The following is a 17,368-nucleotide window of genomic DNA, read 5'->3' on the forward strand; positions in this document are numbered from 1 at the left end:
AGCCGTCTGTCGAGGTCGTCGGTCGGAGTCGTCCGTCGGGGTCGTCCATCGGAGTCGTCCGTCGGTCGTCGGTCGGGGTCGTCCGTCGGAGTCGTCCGTCGGGGTCGTCCGTCGGTCGTCGGTCGGGGTCGTCCGTCGGGGTCGGTCGGAGTCGTCCGTCGAGGTCGTCTGTCGGGGTCGGTCGGGATCGTCCGTTGGAGTCATCGGTCGGGGTCGTCCGTTGGTCGTCGGTCGGGGTCGTCCGTCGGGGTCGGTCGGGGTCGTCCGTCGGAGTCGTCGGTCGGGGTCGTCCGTCGGAGTCGTCAGTCGGTCGTCCGTCGGAGTCATCCGTCGGGATCGTCCGTCGGAGTCGTTCGTCGGAGTCGGTCGGGGTCGTCCGTTGGTGTTTTCCAATACCTTCACTTTTCATTGTATAAAGATGTAGAGGTGTGCTCAACCCATGTATTAGTCATTAGGAGTAGATTATAATATATAATAGACTTGTTATCAGACATTTCTTGCGTAATGACAGTTATAACCCAATTATGTAGCCCATGTCGTGCCAAGCCGTCATATTTCATGGGTCAACATCTCACCAACATGAGAATCCATGCGAACTTTAAGCGTGATGTAGGCCGGCCACCCTAAATATCCAGTCAAAATTTCTTATTTCATCGGCCCAAAGAAGCTCGAACCTCACAGCCTGAATCCCATTCCCTTCTCATGCGGAGGCAACCACACAATCTCCCACCATGGACACGTACCGCTTCCACCCACCATATGAACCAAACTTCCACCGTGTCCGCCCGGCCCCCACCCACTCCCTCTTCGTTCCCATTCCTTGCACCACTAGTTCATTTCTCCTCTCTCGTGATTTTTTTAGCTTCCAACAACTCTCTCTTAAGAGATAAGATCAAGGAGATGAGAAGGAGAACAAGGAGAGAGGAGGAGGAGGAGGAAGAGCCCGTCTCATTTACCAAAGGAGACAGCACGATTCGCAAGAGCTGCATGGAGAACTCCAAGGAGAAAACTCGAGTTTCAGATTCCCATGAGGACCCGGTTCCACCTTCTGAGAGCCTTCAAATGGAGAACTCGAAGCAACTCGTTGCCTTCGATATGTCTTCGAAGAATGGTGGTGGAGGAAAGATAGAGTGCTCCAATAATCCTGAGAGCTCGCAGTCGGAGGCGAGCTCTAAGGGACCTTCGGTTGAGGACTGCGGGCGAGAGAAGCTGAAGAGGCACAGGATGGAGATGGCAGGCCGGGTTTGGATACCTGAGGGATGGGGGCAGGAGAGCTTGCTGAAGGATTGGATAGACTGTGCAGCCTTTGATAGATCTCTCGTCCCCAAGGGATTGACGTTGGCTCGAGAGGCTTTGGTGGACGAATGCCAACAGTCGAATTCCGGCTCGCTGCGGATAGAAAACCAATGCTGAATATGTTAGTCTCGAAGGTCATCTTGTGGGCTGGCTCTAAATTGCTTTCCTTTTTGTTATGAGATCTATTTCTTCCTTTTGCTAATATCAACAAAGAGACAAGCTTAACATGGAGAGATCACTTGCATATCTCCCTCTTGTCTGATAAAGTGGCATGTGTTAATCTATTGCTGATCACGGTTTATGCATGGATGAACTGCAAATTCTCCACGTTCTATTTACAAGCACGCATGCATTGTGGTCTTGAGTTTAATTTATTTTCCAGCAGCAACAGTGTTTTTTTTGGTTGAGCAAGAATTGGTAACAACATATATATTTGAACTGTCTTTTTGTTTAATATCATCACAAGATAAATATTGTTTTATTTATATATACTTACTTGTGTGTTGATTGTCAAAAAAAAAAAAAATTGTATGTTGGTATATATATGGTTTATGTTGAGACGGCCGGTTTTGCGATGATAAATTTATGCTCTTGATTATCAGAGTCAACGATTGTCACCTTTTTACGTTAAAATCAGAGAGTTAGGCCATTAAAGATATCCTCCTGCAACAGTTCAGTTGATTGGAAGAATATTATTTCTTTTTTCATGTATAAAATTAAAAAAAATTCAAATTGCATTGCTCTAGACTCCTGGATTTCAGTCGTCCTTCTCAAAACTGCAATTAAGATCTACATATCTAGTGTTTTCTCACAGTTCCCTATGCAATGGTTATGCATGTCTTTCCTTGGATCAAAATCCATGTAATAAGCCTCTAGACCAAATAGTCTACAAGATTATTGCAAGTATTGCTCTACGTTCAGTCTCATTAATTACACCAATTCCACAAAGTTCAATTTCTCACAAGTTATTCAAACAATACTGGCTGACAGGACATGGATCCATTGCTTGCCATGACTCGCTACAGTGAATGTCGGTGAGGAATTTTTAGTTCAAGCACTTATATATATGAAGTGGCATTTCCATCTATTTATAAAAAGAAAATTATAGATAATCATGATTGGAAAATCGAGATACTGGATAAGTTTTACTAAAAACGAAGAGCAAAATGGAATGAAAAAGTTTCTAAAAGTTAAGATTTAAGGATCTTGATTATTCATTAGTGGTTTGATATATGTATATAGACAGACGGTATTGAGCCAAGCTTAAAGTATATTGTTCCTCTCTATGTTTCAGTCACACCATGCGAAACAAGTATATGCTTCACACACTTTAATTTTGTTCTAAAGGAGAAAAATAAGAGAAATGCATTCTACAAAACCAAGAATATAATTATCAAACTATTTAAATAATTAAAATTTAATTAAAAATGGAAGATCATAACTATTCATTGAGAGATGAATCATAATGGACATCATAGCTATCCATATTATTTCATTGTATATCACCAATGCCAAACTCGAGTGTAAACGCTTTTCGAATAATTATGACTATAATCGCAATGTAAGGCCCAATTTTAATATTGAATTTTTCTCAGAGTAGTCAAAAAAAAAAATATATTTACTTATTAATCTTTATATTTTTATGTTTATATAAAAATCTTTATAATTTAGCCCTTCCATTGGTTTTTCTTAATTGAATTCTATTTTTTTTCTCTTGCTCTAGGCTTTGCTGGACGAGCAACAATGGAGAGGCACAAATCATTGACACCACGTTAGGAGAATACATCCAGAAATTCCTATCATCTAATTTTACAAGATTTTAAAGATTAAAATGTAAATATAGAAGAGATAAAAATTAATATATAAATATGAAAATGATTGGGGATTACTTTGCAAAAACCTATAACATTTTAATTTACACATTATGTAACGATACTTTGTGCGGGGGACTGAGTACAAAAACTCGAGCGCGGGACTAAATATAAATAATGATACGAAGTGTTTAATATAAAACTAGCTTAGGAAAACGAATTCTCTTTTTCGAAGCCATCGGCGAAAGAGCTTCAAAAGTTGTAACGCTAAAAAAAGAGCATCCAAAGGGGGAGACGAGCGGAGGAGAATGTCAAAGGGGAAACCATGGCGGCGATGGCGGTGAGAAGAGTATGCCTGTCTTCGGGGTCCTCATTCCCCAGAAGTCCGTCTACGTTACCTTCGTCGTCGCCGGCGAGCGGGTCCGCCTTCCCTCTCCTTCCTCACTTTCCTCGAGTCTCTACTCTGATGCTTATATCTCAGCATTTTGTCTGTTAAAATTTTCTATTTTATCTTGTTTGGCTGCGGCCTGGGATCGAGAATTTCTTTCCGTGTCGATTGTTCCCCCCAATTCTTTTGATTGTTCTTTGAAATTGCAATGTCTTTTATGAAATCATTTGGAATTGATAACACGGAATCTACCCGTGAATTGTTCCTTTTGTCGCCTGCGATCAAGAATGGAGGCTTGCATTTTAGATTTGAGAAAGTGGTTTTGGGTTTTATAAGTTTTCTCCACCCGCCAGGTCGCTCTTGAGGGAAAGAGGTGCCGGGATTTATGTGGATTTAAGTCCCAGTTAGTTTCGGATGGGGATTTATTAAAATTATTATTTGCAACCGTTTACTTCTGTACTAAATTCGTCTACTGTTCTGCCGACATCAACGCAAGCCCTTTTTTTTTAGGTAAAAACTAGTCATGGGTCCTTATGTTTACCCAGATTTAGTTTTAGGTTCCTAACATCTTCCATTAAGACATCGGCCCTCGAGTTGCGACTCGATGTGGACAATGACCGCCTCCCTCTCTCGAGCTTCGTGACCAGCAGCGGGGTCTCGGAGGTGGAGTCTTTGATCGAGGGGCTTAGCGTCGTCATCTCCTCAGGGATATCTAAAATCCTTTGTGAAAAGACGGTTTTGATTAGTCTTTCTGAAATGTGGTTGTCCTGATCACTACTTTATAGGTATTGCAATCTTTTCCTCTGGATGGACCTTTTATCTCGAATTTTGATTCGAGTGGATATTGGACTTCAGTTTCTTGGGGGCTCCAGTCGTCTTCACCAGTTAGGATGTGACGATTTTTGGTGTGTGTTAGAAGTAACTGTTGATGAAATTCTCTAAAAAATATTGGTCTTTTATGAGCAGAATTGGTCAGCAATTAGTTGCTTTGTTCTTGAATTTGGATGGATATGCGGTGTTGAGCCCACTGGTTAATTATCACTATAGCGTTGCTTATCAATTGGACAGAAAACTCAAGAAACAAACTTGAAAACGCAATGAATAAATGAAGATTTATGTTTCCAGCGACTTAGCTGCCTTTTCTCCTTTTCTGAGAGAGGATTTTGCGAAAGCCCTCATCAATGCTGCAGTGTTTATTTGATTTGAAAGAAAGTAATTTTCTCCAAAACAAAAGCTATATTTATTGACAATCATTATGGTGTCATGCCTCCGACCCGAGGTTGTGAGTTAAAGGTCATGGCAATGCCGCATGCTCAAAAGAAATTTTTTTCATGAGCAAGGCATCTCATCATGATATCTTACACATAATGCTAAATAATTTTTCAATTTTAATGATCAACCTTAGTTCAAATAACAAATCAAAACTCAGTGTCAAAAGAAAAATAATTGTCTGACAAAGTCAACACTTAAAATAAAAATCTTGCATCGATTCTGAGAAAATCCTAAATCAAATGAGCTAACTCCATCTCTAATTGCTCTCCCAACCGAAATCCCGCATCATGTTAATTTTCTGGATCTGTAAAGAAAAATATAAAACTCATCGTGAGCTAAATAGCCTAGTAAGCAGTGAGGCAGCAGGTCTTTCGGAACCGCTAGTCTCACTGGCGGTTTGTCGCTGGTCTCTCTAGCGACATGTCGCTGGTCTCGCTGGCGACATAAATCCTCAGGACAAATCAATTGCCAACGTATATGCCCCTATTAGCGGGGTCTTTTACATAATCAGGTTGTCAATTCATATCATCTTTTAATTCATGTATTATTTCGAAAATAATATAAAAAAATGATATTCGAGTCAAATTAAATCATATCATTCTTTATGATCATACATCATCATAATAATTTTCAACAAATAACTTCAATCATAAATAATTTCAATAATTATTTTCAATCACAATTAATTTCAATAAATATTTTCAATCACAAACATGCCATGAATTTATATAATTCAAATTTATAATTTATCAGATAAATTCAATAAAAGTAAAACACTACTTACCTTAAAACAAAATCCAAATTAGAGATCCTAGAAATCTTGAAAATCTTTCTCCGGACCTGGTACGTCAAATATCTTATTTTTGATCAAAATTTCATCGAAAAAATAAAATTTCCTAAAATCCAATATCCTTACATGGATCGACTAGATGACAGTATCCTGAATTTTTGGATTGATCCATGAAAACTCTTCTTATATTTCTTTTATTATTATTATTATATTTATTTATTTACTATTTTTATTTTTATTTTTTTTTTAAATCCATAAATCCTAAAAAAATCCAAGAGAGAGAGTAGAGAGAGAAAGTTTCTCTCTCTTTCTCTTTCTCTCTCTTTTTTTTCTCTTTTTTTTCTTTTTTTTCCTCCTTTTTCTTTTCTTTTCTTTTCTTTTTCTCTTTTTCTTCCTTTTATTTTCTTTTTCTTTTCTTTTCTTTTCTTTTCTTTTCTCTCGAGCTCTTTCCTGACCGAAACAGGGGACCGGAGTCCCCTCCCTTTGATCGGCCGTTCGGGCCACGGTCGACACGACGAAGGCCGGCGGCAACCCACATGGGTTCGGAAAGGCCAAGACCGGCGGTCAGCAGTGATCGCCGGCGCTGGAAAATCAAAGAAGAAGAAGAGACCGAACAGGGGTCTCTTCTTCGACGAAATCCGGCGACAACCGTCGCCGGCACCGGAAAATCAAAGAAGAAGAAGAGACCGAACATGGGTCTCTTCTTCGATAAAATCCGACGACAACCGTCGCCGGCAGTCATGTCCATAGGCACGGGAAAGAAGGGAGAGGAGAGAGGAAGAGAAAGGAAGGCTTACCTCAGCCTCCGATGACCCCGCCGGCGGAAAATTGCGGCGAGCACGAAACAAGGGCCGCCGCAGCTTCAATCGGAGAAAATTAGGGAGGAAGAGAGAGAGGAAGATCGATGGGGGGTTTCTAAGGAAGGGGAAAGCCTTTTTATAGAGAGCCCTAGGACTCTTGGTGGTCCTAGGACTCCCGATCACCGCAGCTTCATCGGAGAAGAAGACTCCTATCGGGAGTCTTCTTCCCGATTCCCTTGTTTTTTTTTTTTTTTTTGGCTTGGGGACTCCTATCGGGAGCCTTCTTCCCGATTCCCCTGTTTTTTTTTTTTTTTTTGGCTTGGGCTTGGGTCCCCTAAATCGGGCTTGGGCTTGGGCTTGGGTCATCACATTCTTCACCCCTAAAAGAAATTTTATCCTAGAAATTTTTTATACCTGTGGTCTCGAAGAGCTGGAGATATTTTTACTTCATTTCTTCCTCTAGTTTCCAAGTAGCTTCTCTTTCCGAATGTCGACTCCACTGTATCTTGACATAAGGAATGTTGCGATGTCTCAGCACTTGTTCTTTATGGTCCACGATCTGTATTGGATATTCTTCATATGATAGATCTTTTCTTGCTTGCAAGGGTTTAAGCTCCACGATGTGACTTGGATCTGGTAAATATTTTTTCAACATAGAAACATGAAAAATATTATGTACTCCGACATGTGAAGGTGGTAAGGCAAGTTTATATGCCACCTCACCAATTCTTTCCAAAATCTCAAACGGACCCACATATGTAGGATTCAATTTGCCACGAATGTCAAATCTTAAGATTCCTTTTGAAGGAGATACTTTGAGAAATACATGGTCACCAATTTGAAATTCTAATTTCCGTCTCCTGTTATCTGCATAACTTTTCTGTCTGCTTTGTACTGTCCGAAGTCGTTCTTTAATTAATTGAATCTTCTCGACTGCTTGTTGAATAAGTTCGGGGCCCAATATTCTCCGCTCACCAACATCATCCCAGTGAATCAGTGATCGACATCTTCTACCATATAATGCTTCATAGGATGTCATACCAATACTAGCCTGATAACTGTGATTATAAGCGAACTCAATCAAAGGTAGATGCTCGTCCCAAAAACTTTTCATATATAAAATACAAGTTCTTAACATATCTTTTAAGATCTGAATAGTTCTCTCTTACTGGCCATCAGTCTGTGGATGAAAGGCTGTACTAAAGTTCAATTTTGTTCCTAATGCCTTGTGTAAGCTCTTCCAAAACTGTGATACAAATTTGGTGCCTCGATCTGATATAATGGTCACTGGAATTCCATGTAGCCTTACAATTTTTTTCATATATAATTTTGCTAGTCTTTTCAAAGTGAATCCAACTCTAATTGGTAGAAAGTGTGCAGACTTTGTCAATCGATCCACAATCACCCAGGCTGCATCATTTTTACTTGGAGTCTTAGGTAGTCCAGTTACAAAATCCATAGTAATATGTTTCCACTTCCATATTGGAATATCGAGAGGTTAAAGTAATCCTGCAGGTCTCTGATGTTCAGCTTTAACTTGTTGACATATCAAACATTGAGCCACAAATTGAGCGATCTCTCTTTTCATATTATTCCACCAGTACATTTCTTTTAAGTCTCTATACATCTTAGTACCTCCCGGATGAACTGTATAACCAGTCTGATGTGCTTCCTGAAGTATTTCTTGTTTGAGTATCGAATCATTGGGTATGCAAATTCTATTTTCGAACCTTAACGAACCATCATCATGTATCTTGAATTCAGATTGAACACCAGCTTCCACTGAATTCCTTATTTTCATTAATTATGGATCATCATTCTGGGCGACTATAATTCTTTCAATGAGTGTTGGCTGAACCCTCATGTTGGCTAATCGTACTGTTGAGTCATATACTCGAATGTCTAATTTCAGTTTTCTTATATCCTTTAATAATTGACTTTGATGTGTAATTAAAATAGTCAAATTTTTCATGAATTTTCTACTAAGAGCATCAGCGACAACATTAGCTTTTTCGGGATAATAATGAATTATTAAATCATAATCTTTCAACAGTTCTAACGACCTTCTCTGTCTCATGTTTAATTCCTTCTATGTAAAAGTATACTTCAAATTCTTATGATCAGTAAACACTTCACACTGCGCACCATATAAATGATGTCTCCAAATTTTCATGGCAAAAATCACTGCAGCTAACTCCAAATCATGTATTGAATAATTCTGTTCATATGGTTTCAATTGTCTTAAGGCGTAAGCCACTACCTTACTATGTTGCATCAATACACAGCCAAGTCCCTTGTTGGGTATAAAATACCCACAGCCGAGACCCTCGGCGGAACCGGCATCGACAACGGCTCAGCTCCGCCCGGACTCCTACGGGAGCCGGGCTCCGCCTTCGACTTCGAGCAGCTCAGCTCCGCCCGGACTCCTACGGGAGTCGGGCTCCTCCACCGGCATCGACAACGGCTCAGCTCCGCCCGGACTCCTACGGGAGTCGGGCTCCGCCTTCGACTTCGAGCAGCTCAGCTCCGCCCGGACTCCTACGGGAGCCGGGCTCCTCCACCGGCATCGACAACGGCTCAGCTCCGCCCGGACTCCTACGGGAGCCGGGCTCCGCCTTCGACTTCGAGCAGCTCAGCTCCGCCCGGACTCCTACGGGAGCCGGGCTCCTCCACCGGCATCGACAACGGCTCAGCTCCGCCCGGACTTCTACGGGAGCCGGGCTCCGCCTTCGACTTCGAGCAGCTCAGCTCCGTCCGGACTCCTACGGGAGCCGGGCTCCTCCACCGGCATCGACAACGGCTCAGCTCCGCCCGGACTCCTACGGGAGTCGGGCTCCGCCTTCGACTTCGAGCAGCTCAGCTCCGCCCGGACTCCTACGGGAGCCGGGCTCCTCCACCGGCATCGACAACGGCTCAGCTCCGTCTGGACTCCTACGGGAGCCGGGCTCCGCCTTCGACTTCGAGCAGCTCAGCTCCGCCCGGACTCCTACGGGAGCCGGGCTCCACCACCGGCATCGACAACGGCTCAGCTCCGCCCGGACTCCTACGGGAGCCGGGCCCCGCCTTCGACATCAACGGCAGCTCGGCTCCGCCCGGACTCCTACGGGAGCCGGGCTCCGCCCTCAGTATCAGCTGCTGGTAAGCTCCGTCCGGACTCCTACGGGAGCCGGACTTCATCTTTAACTTTGATTGCAGAATGCTCCGCCCGAACTCCTACGGGAGCCGGGCTCCGCTTCCGACGTCCCTTACAGCACGGCTCCGCCTCCGACATCAACTGCTGCATAGCTCCGCCCGGACTCCTACGGGAGCCGGGCCCCGCCCTCAGCATCAGCTGCTGGTAAGCTCCGTCCGGACTCCTACGGGAGCCGGGCTCCGCCCTCAGTATCAGCTGTTGGTAAGCTCCGTCCGGACTCCTACGGGAGCCGGACTTCATCTTTAACTTTGATTGCAGAATGCTCCGCCCGGACTCCTACGGGAGCCGGGTTCCGCTTTCAATATCCACTGCAGGTAAGCTCCGTCCGGACTCCTACAGGAGCCGGACTCCACCTACGACCCCAACCGAAAGGAGAACCTTTCCCGGACTCCTACAGAGGCCGGACTCCGACCGCTGCCGAGCCTCGATCAACAGATCCGCGCCCCCTGGCAGGCCACCAAAACGGCCACGACCCTGCTCCACTTCCTGTGGCGGACTCCGCGCGGTTCCATCATTCCCTGACAGGCCGCAGTAACCATCGCCACCCTGCTCCACTTCCTGTGGCAGATTCCGCACAGCTCCACTACCCCCTGGCAGGCCACAATAACGGCCACGAACCTGCCCCACCTCCTGCGACGGATTTCATGCGATCCGCTGGCGAGTCACGACAACGGACGCTGCTCCACCCCTCGTAACAGATTCCACGTGGCGAGCCACGGTGATGGCCATGCGTCTACCCCACTATCCTTTGCAATCAATTCCCCTGACCATGGGCGGCCCACTACCGGACGGTTACAAACGTCGCCATCAATCCGTTGCCTCCTCCGCTTATAAAAGGGGGACCCAGATACGTTATTCTTTAAGCTCATTTTCCTATCTCTAAACTCTGCTAAATTCTCCGTTCGAGCACTCCATTCTTGTTGAGGCAGAGAACTGACTTGAGCGTCGGAGGGTCTTGTCGGAGCAACCCCACCTCCGGTTTAGACTTCCCTTGCAGGTCCCGGCGGCGACCGCGGCTTCCCCGACTCCAGCTTCTCCGGCGCAAGCAGATTTTTGCACCAACAGGATTGGCGCTAGAGGAAGGGGCCTGTGTCTTCGCAGCACCCTTGTTCTTGAAGGAGTGTTCAATGGAGCCGTCTCCGACCATCTCTCCGTCACCCACTCCTAATCTTCTCCTGCGAGATTAGCACTCGATGCCTCCGCGCAAGGCGTCCACCCGGCGGTCTACGGCCTCCGCGGCCAGATCTCAGGCTCCGGCCTCCCCTCCAGTTTCTCAGCCTCCTCCTCTTCCCCCTCCGGCGGCGGCGGTCGGCACGAAGCAATTTGACTTGCTGGCGCAGCAGGTCAAGGGCCTCGTCGAAGCCGTACAAGCGATGCAGCAGCAGCAACCGCAGGCGTCGGCGCATCCGGAGGGGGCGTCTCCGGAATGCCAGAACCCGGCGGCGGGGCGGGCCACCTGGGCCAGCCGCCCCGTCCTTCCCGGGAAGGCGAATCCGAGGGTAGAGAGCCCTCAGTCGGATCACGATTCCACCCCTGGAAGATCCCTACCCCCGTTCTGCCAAAGGACCCTCGAGACTCGAAGTCGAGAGGATTTCCTGGACCGGAGGCTCCAGGAGATGAACCGGCGGATCGAAGAACTCCGCCACGCGCCTCCCGCTTATGGTGAGGATATTTGCACTGACCCTTTCTTCTCCCAAATGATTATGCAGGAACCGATCCCGCCGAACTTCAAGCTTCCCCAGTTCGAAAGCTACGACGGGACGTCGGACCCGGTTGATCATCTGAAGGCCTTCCGAACGATGATGCTGCTTCACGGCGCTCCTGACGCCATCTTGTGCCGGACTTTCCCGTCTACTTTAAAGGGAGCAGCAAGGAACTGGTACTCGGCTCTGAAGCCGGGTACCATATTTTCCTTTGATCAAATGAGCCACCAATTCGTGGCCCATTTTGTCAGCAGTCGGCGTCCCCGGAAGGGTTCGGAGTCCCTCATCAACATCAAGCAGAGGGAGGGGGAGTCCCTATGGGCCTACATCAACCGCTTCAACATCGCGGCATTGGAGGTCCGGAACTTGGACCAGTCAGTTGCCATGGCCGCCCTGAAAGGTGGCCTTCAGAAGAATGATCTTTTGTACTCTCTGGAGAAGAAATACTCCAGGGATTTTGCTGATCTACTGGCTCGGGCTGAAGGATACGCCCGAGCGGAAGAAGCCTTCAAGATGAAGGACGAAGAGACAGCAAGGGAGCGTCAGGCGGGAGATTCGAGTAAACCCGCAGTTGAGAAGAGGCCAAAGGAAGCCCGGCCTCGCTCCCGATCCCCTCCTGGACATAAGCGCGCCCACACTCCACCCCGGGCACGCAGGCAGAGAAGCCCGGACAACAGGTTTCGACGGGGTTCCCCACCAGGAAAATTCCGCAACTACGCCCCCCTCAACGCCTCGAAGGTCCAGGTACTGATGGAGGTCAGGGAGCAGCTCCCTATGCCGGAGAGGATGCGCACACACCCTGGAAAGCGCAACCCCAACAAGTTCTGCCTCTACCACCGCGACCACGGCCACGACACGGAGGAATGCATCCAGCTCCAGGACGAGATCGAGGAGCTCATTCGGCGAGGTCGACTCGACAGATTCATCCGCCGCAGGCCTGAGGGTAGAGGAGACCGGCCAAGAGCCCTCCCGCCGCCCGAACCGCTGAAAAGGGAGGAGCAGCCCGGGGACCGACCTCCCATTGGGACCATCGACTCCATCACCAGAGGGCCTCAAGGAGGAGCGGGAATGCTGTAAATGTATCGCTTACTATTTCGCCTTGAATCTACTTTTCTTTTTAGCTAACATGCTCCTCCCACCTAGCGTGGATGTATTATGACTGGATATGATCCCTCCAAAAACACAGCCATGTCAGGAACAGGAGGAGAACCTCGTCCTGACATGAGCAAGGTCAAAGGCCCGGTTCTTTTAGACCGGATGGGGGGAGAGGCCTCACAGCGCCCTAATGTGCCCCCACAGCCTTGTTAGGGACAGGAGGAAAACCTCGCCCTAACTTGAGCAAAGTCAAAGGCCCGGTTCTTTTAGACCGGATGGGGGGAGAGGCCTTACAACGTCCTAATGTGCCCCCACAGCCCTGTTAGGGACAGGAGGAAAACCTCGCCCTAACTTGAGCAAAGTCAAAGGCCCGGTTCTTTTAGACCGGATGGGGGGAGAGGCCTTGCAACGCCCTAATGTGCCCCCACAGCCATGTCAGGAACAGGAGGAGAACCTCGTCCTGACATGAGCAAAGTTGAAGGCCCGGTTCTTTTAAACCGGAGGGGGGGAGAGGCCTTACAGCGCCCTAACGCGCCCCCACAAGTCAAGCTGGTAACGAGAGGAAAACCTCGCCCCGGCTCAAGCAAAATGGAAGGTCCGGACTCCTACGGGAGCCGGGTTCCGCCGCCAAGGAAGACTTCACCCGGACTCCTACGGGAGCCGGGTTCCGCCGTCAAGGAAGACTTCACCCGGGCTCCTACGGGAGCCGGATTTTCGCCGCCAAGGAAGACTTCACCCAGACTCCTACGGGAGCCGGGTTCCGCCGCCAAGGAAGACTTCACCCGGACTCCTACGGGAGCCGGGTTCCGCCGCCAAGGAAGACTTCACCCGGACTCCTACGGGAGCCGGGTTCCGCCGTCAAGGAAGACTTCACCCGGACTCCTACGGGAGCCGGGTTCCGCCGCCAAGGAAGACTTCACCCGGACTCCTACGGGAGCCGGGTTCCGCCGCCAAGGAAGACTTCGCCCGGACTCCTACGAAAGCCGGGCTCCATCCGCTACTTCACCAGCAAGGGTTAAAAATGGTGGCGAGACTTGGCCGCATGACAAGGTCGGATGGAAGGGAAGAGCCCCCTCCCACGACGACATCTAAGTCAAACAAGCCAAACGACGAGAAAGGGTCAACGGACGACAATATCAGTGCTACGCGTGGACAAGGTAACATAAAGCGCTTTTTTCTTCATTTCCGATATACGTACTACAGGGCCAGGACGGCCAGGGAAAGAAGGACAAAACGACAAGAAGAAAGTAACTACAAAAAGGGGGTGACTACAAAAGAGCTCTAAGGAGGCCCCGCTCCCTCCGACCTTGGGTTATCACCTCCATCCCTCAACCAGGACTGCCTCAGGCTCTCCACTGCTTCTTCTAGTTCTTCCTTCTTCCGCAGCGTATCCTGGAGCGCCTGACGAAGTTGCCGACTTTCAGCCTCCACTTCTCGACGCCGCTTCCTCAGAACTTCGGACTCCGCCTCTGCGTCCGCGACGGCCCTCCGCTCAAGCGCCAGTTGGATGCTCACTTGTTGAAGCTCGGCTGTCTTCTCCCCAAGGGAGACAGAAATCCCTTCGACAGTGCCTCTCAGGGCTTGGAGCTCTTCGGTATCTTGGGCGGTAGTAAGCTGCGCCCTAGTAACCAGCTGCCTCTGGAGACGAACAACCTCGTCCGCCGCCTGCCGGAATCTCCCTTTGTACTCTTCCACTTGCCGGCACCAGCTGGCCCGCTGCACGTCGTGGCTCATCTCAGCGTCTTGAAGCTGCTTCTGGAGGCCAGAGACCTTCTGCGACCATTTCTGTTCATCATCAACCCGTGCCAGGAGCCGGGACGAGTTTCCTTCCAGCTGGCCGATCTTCCTCTTCGCAGCTGATAGCTCCACCTTAAGGGCGCTGATCCTGGCTTCTTGAGCCCAAGTTCGGTCGCTGGCGCTCTTCTTACATTCCTCGAGCTCTTTTGTGAAGTTCGCCTTCCTCCGGCTGTAATCCATGATTGCCTTCACTTGGAGACTCCTAAAGTGGGCGGCCTCAGCGGCGGCTTCGGAATAGCATTTTCTCGACTTGCGGAGCTCGTCCTCCGACTTCTTCAACTTCTTCGTCAGGTGGAGGACCTCCTTTTTCAGCCGCTGGATAGTTGACTTCAGCGGGACCCCCAGGGGCAAGGGAAGTGCTTCAGCAGGGCACTGCCATCGGAAGGTGCAAGCGTCAAAGACCGACTCATTACAAGAAGAAAGGTAGAAAGGAGGAGGGGGAAGGAGAGACCATCCACAACAAGAAATTCGACTTTATTGATTAATTTTGAAGACAAACAGAAAGGAAATAAGGCGACAAAATAAAGACACAAGATCGGAGGTCTCAGACCTCGGGGGCAGGAGGTGGAGGACTCGACGCGGGGGGTGCGACTGCGGTGGCAGCGGACGAAGGGCCGGCCTCGTCTTCAGACTCCTCAAGAAAGCCGAGATCGAGGTCGGGATATCTGCTGGCCACCTTCTCTTGGCAGAGCTCGAACCCCTTAGTGAACGCCTCCTGGCCGAACTGGACGTTCAGTTCCCTCATCTCCGCGGAGACCTTGAACTCCTCCACCGCAAGGGCCCTGGCCTCCGAGACCAGAACCGGAGTTTGCTCGGCCAAATGGGCGACCTCGGCCTCCGCCTTCCTCGTCGATTCCTCCAAGGTTCGTCTCTCCTCCTCCCGGGCTTGTCTCTCCTCTTCCCGGGCTCTCCTCTCTCTCTCCAGAGCCTCCTGGAGGGCGGCTACTTCGGCCGTCTTCGCTTGGAGGCGGGCAACCTCGGCCTGGCAGCGCTCCTCCGCCTGAAGGAGGTCCCTTCTCATGCGGCTCGTCGCCTCGACATAGGCGAAGAGCTGGTGCCCGATCTGCAAGGAAGGATAGAGAATTACAACAAAGGCCGAGTGACCATGCAAATAAACATCTGCTTACCTCAAGGAAGGACCCCAAAGAATCCCAAGCCCGCTGCTCGGGATCGGCGCGGTCGATCCTCTCCACGACGTCGGACAGAATGCAGCCATCAAGCAGCCGCCTGATCAGGTCCTTGTCGTTGAAGGGGTTCTCTGATCCCCCCTCGGAGCAGACGGACTCGTCTGCAGCAGCTCGGTGGCTGCTCGCCCTGCGAGCCACCGATTTCCTCCTCCCCGCGGCAGGCGCCTCCGTGGGGCGAACCCCCGGAGCGGGAGCCCCAGTCGGCGGGCTCCTTGAGGAAGCCCGGGGGGCCGCTGGCTCGGCATCAGAAGGAATGTCGATGGCCGGGGTCGCCTGGACGGGCGCAGCCAAGCTCGTCTCCTCCGCCCTGGCCCTCTTCGCCGATCCGGAAGCCGTCGCGCCCTTCCTCTTCTGAGCTCTCATGCCCTTGGCGAGCATCCGCGTGGCTTCGACGTCCATTGCTAAAAAAAGAAATGAAAAAAAAAAAGAAAAAAAGAAAGAAAGAAGAAGCGACACCGATCAGTTCAAAAAAAAAAAAAAAAAAAAGGAAGAGAAAAGAAGAGGGAAAGAAAGGGAGAGAAAAAGAGCGGGAAGGAAAAAATAAAGAGAAGAAGAAGAAGGCAAGAAAAGAAAAGATAAGTACTTGCTGGATCCTGAGGGCTCAGGCCGATGTTGAAAAGAAGCTGCTCCTTCAGGAGATTAGGAAGGGAAGGAGCGGGATAACTTAGAAGTTTCCGGGCGGCCTGGAGGTCGTCCTCTCCCAGGCTGGGAGCCCGGCGGACGGAATCCCTCAGAGACCCCCAAGGGGGCAGGCTCAGTTCCAGGGTCGGGCAGTAGACAAAGAGAAATTTTTCCTTCCAATTGTGAATCGAAGAAGGGGCGCCCTTCAGCAACCCCTTCTTACCAAACTGGGGGGAGAAGTACCACCAGTCCTTCGCTGAAGGATGGCGTTTGAAGGTGTAAAAATGCCTGAACAAGGAGAGGGACGGCTGGACCTCGGCTATGTGGCAGAGAGAGAGAAACCCTATCAAGAACCTAAAGGAATTCGGGGCCACGGAGGCGAGGGAAATGTCCAAAAAGCGGAAGAAAGCAGCAATAAAGACAGGAAGCGGAAGCCGGAGTCCGGCACGGAACGCCTCCTGATACAAACAGAAGCGACCGGGTGGAGGAGCGCTGGCCCGGTCAGAGGGGCCAGGTAGCTCCAGGTCGTACTCCGGAGGAACCCCATACCGAACCCTTATCAGAAGGAGTTCATCCGGAGTCGACGAGCATGGAATTGCGCCCGGTGCGAAAACCGGGCGAGACCCAGCCCCGGACGCGGGCTCGTCCGCAGAGACAGGGACCTGGGGGTTTGAAGCAGAGGAACTCTCGGAACTGCCGGGAGCAGAAGAGTCAGAGGACATTTTGAACAGTTTCGGAGGGAGAGCCTAAGGGACCCTAAAAAGATAGACCGAAAGGGAAACGAGACGCCGAAGGCTAACTCGGAGGGAGGCACAAAAGTGATGAAGAGAGGAGAAGCCCCTAGGCGGAGAGAAGAAGGTTGGCACTAACCTATGTTGCTCTGGGGACCTGGGGGACGAGGAACGGGAGGCGCCTACGGCTCGAGAAGACGTTCACTAGAGCAAGGCTCTCGAAGAGAAGACAGACACCAGCGAAAACTCAGAAATGGAGTAGGACGCCTGAAGGGGGGAGGACGGGTTTAAATAGACCCTGGGATCCGACGCCATAATGATCGCGAATCCCCATGGCCAGTCCACATCCGACACGTGTCCCACTCCTCCTGGCAGGCGGCTAAAAGCGGCTGACGGTTGGCAGGACCATAATTGCGCCGTACCTAGGCCAGTGTACCTGCGGGATTTTCGAAGCATCCTCTCGTACCGCTCCAATTCGAAAAGACTCCGGCACGCGCTCATTTAGTGCCGAAATATCTGGAGGCGGCAGTGCGCAGGATTCGAAGGGACGGTTCCGGCTGTACCCATCTTTCTCTCTGCGTACTTCCTTTGCTTGAAATTCAAACTCGGAAGTAGGGAGACTGGTGTTGGGTATAAAATACCCACAGCCGAGACCCTCGGCGGAACCGGCATCGACAACGGCTC

At 49.6% G+C, this 17,368-nt stretch overlaps 1 protein-coding gene and 1 long non-coding RNA gene across 2 annotated transcripts in view; both read left to right on the forward strand.

Annotated features, from left to right (window-relative positions):
- The first annotated feature begins 725 nt into the window (after window positions 1-725).
- LOC140851764 (uncharacterized) lies at window positions 726-1,637 on the forward strand. The gene has a single exon (XM_073243893.1). It carries the CDS (start codon window positions 760-762, stop codon window positions 1,411-1,413), a length of 654 nt encoding a protein of 217 aa, XP_073099994.1. The 5' UTR covers window positions 726-759; the 3' UTR covers window positions 1,414-1,637.
- Window positions 1,638-3,022: 1,385 nt separating this feature from the next.
- Window positions 3,023-17,368, forward strand: part of LOC140851730 (uncharacterized) — a 28,307-nt gene continuing 13,961 nt past the window's right edge. The window contains exon 1 of the long non-coding RNA XR_012134469.1: window positions 3,023-3,527. This is a non-coding gene — a long non-coding RNA (uncharacterized lncRNA). The remainder of the gene's footprint in view (window positions 3,528-17,368) is intronic.

The sequence above is a fragment of the Elaeis guineensis genome, chromosome 9, assembly GCF_000442705.2.
Source record: "Elaeis guineensis isolate ETL-2024a chromosome 9, EG11, whole genome shotgun sequence".
In the NCBI taxonomy this organism is placed as follows: Eukaryota; Viridiplantae; Streptophyta; class Magnoliopsida; order Arecales; family Arecaceae; genus Elaeis; species Elaeis guineensis.

Coding starts and splice junctions, on each gene's coding strand:
- LOC140851764 (XM_073243893.1), top strand. CDS start 760: ATGAACCAAACTTCCACCGTGTCCGCCCGGCCCCCACCCACTCCCTCT.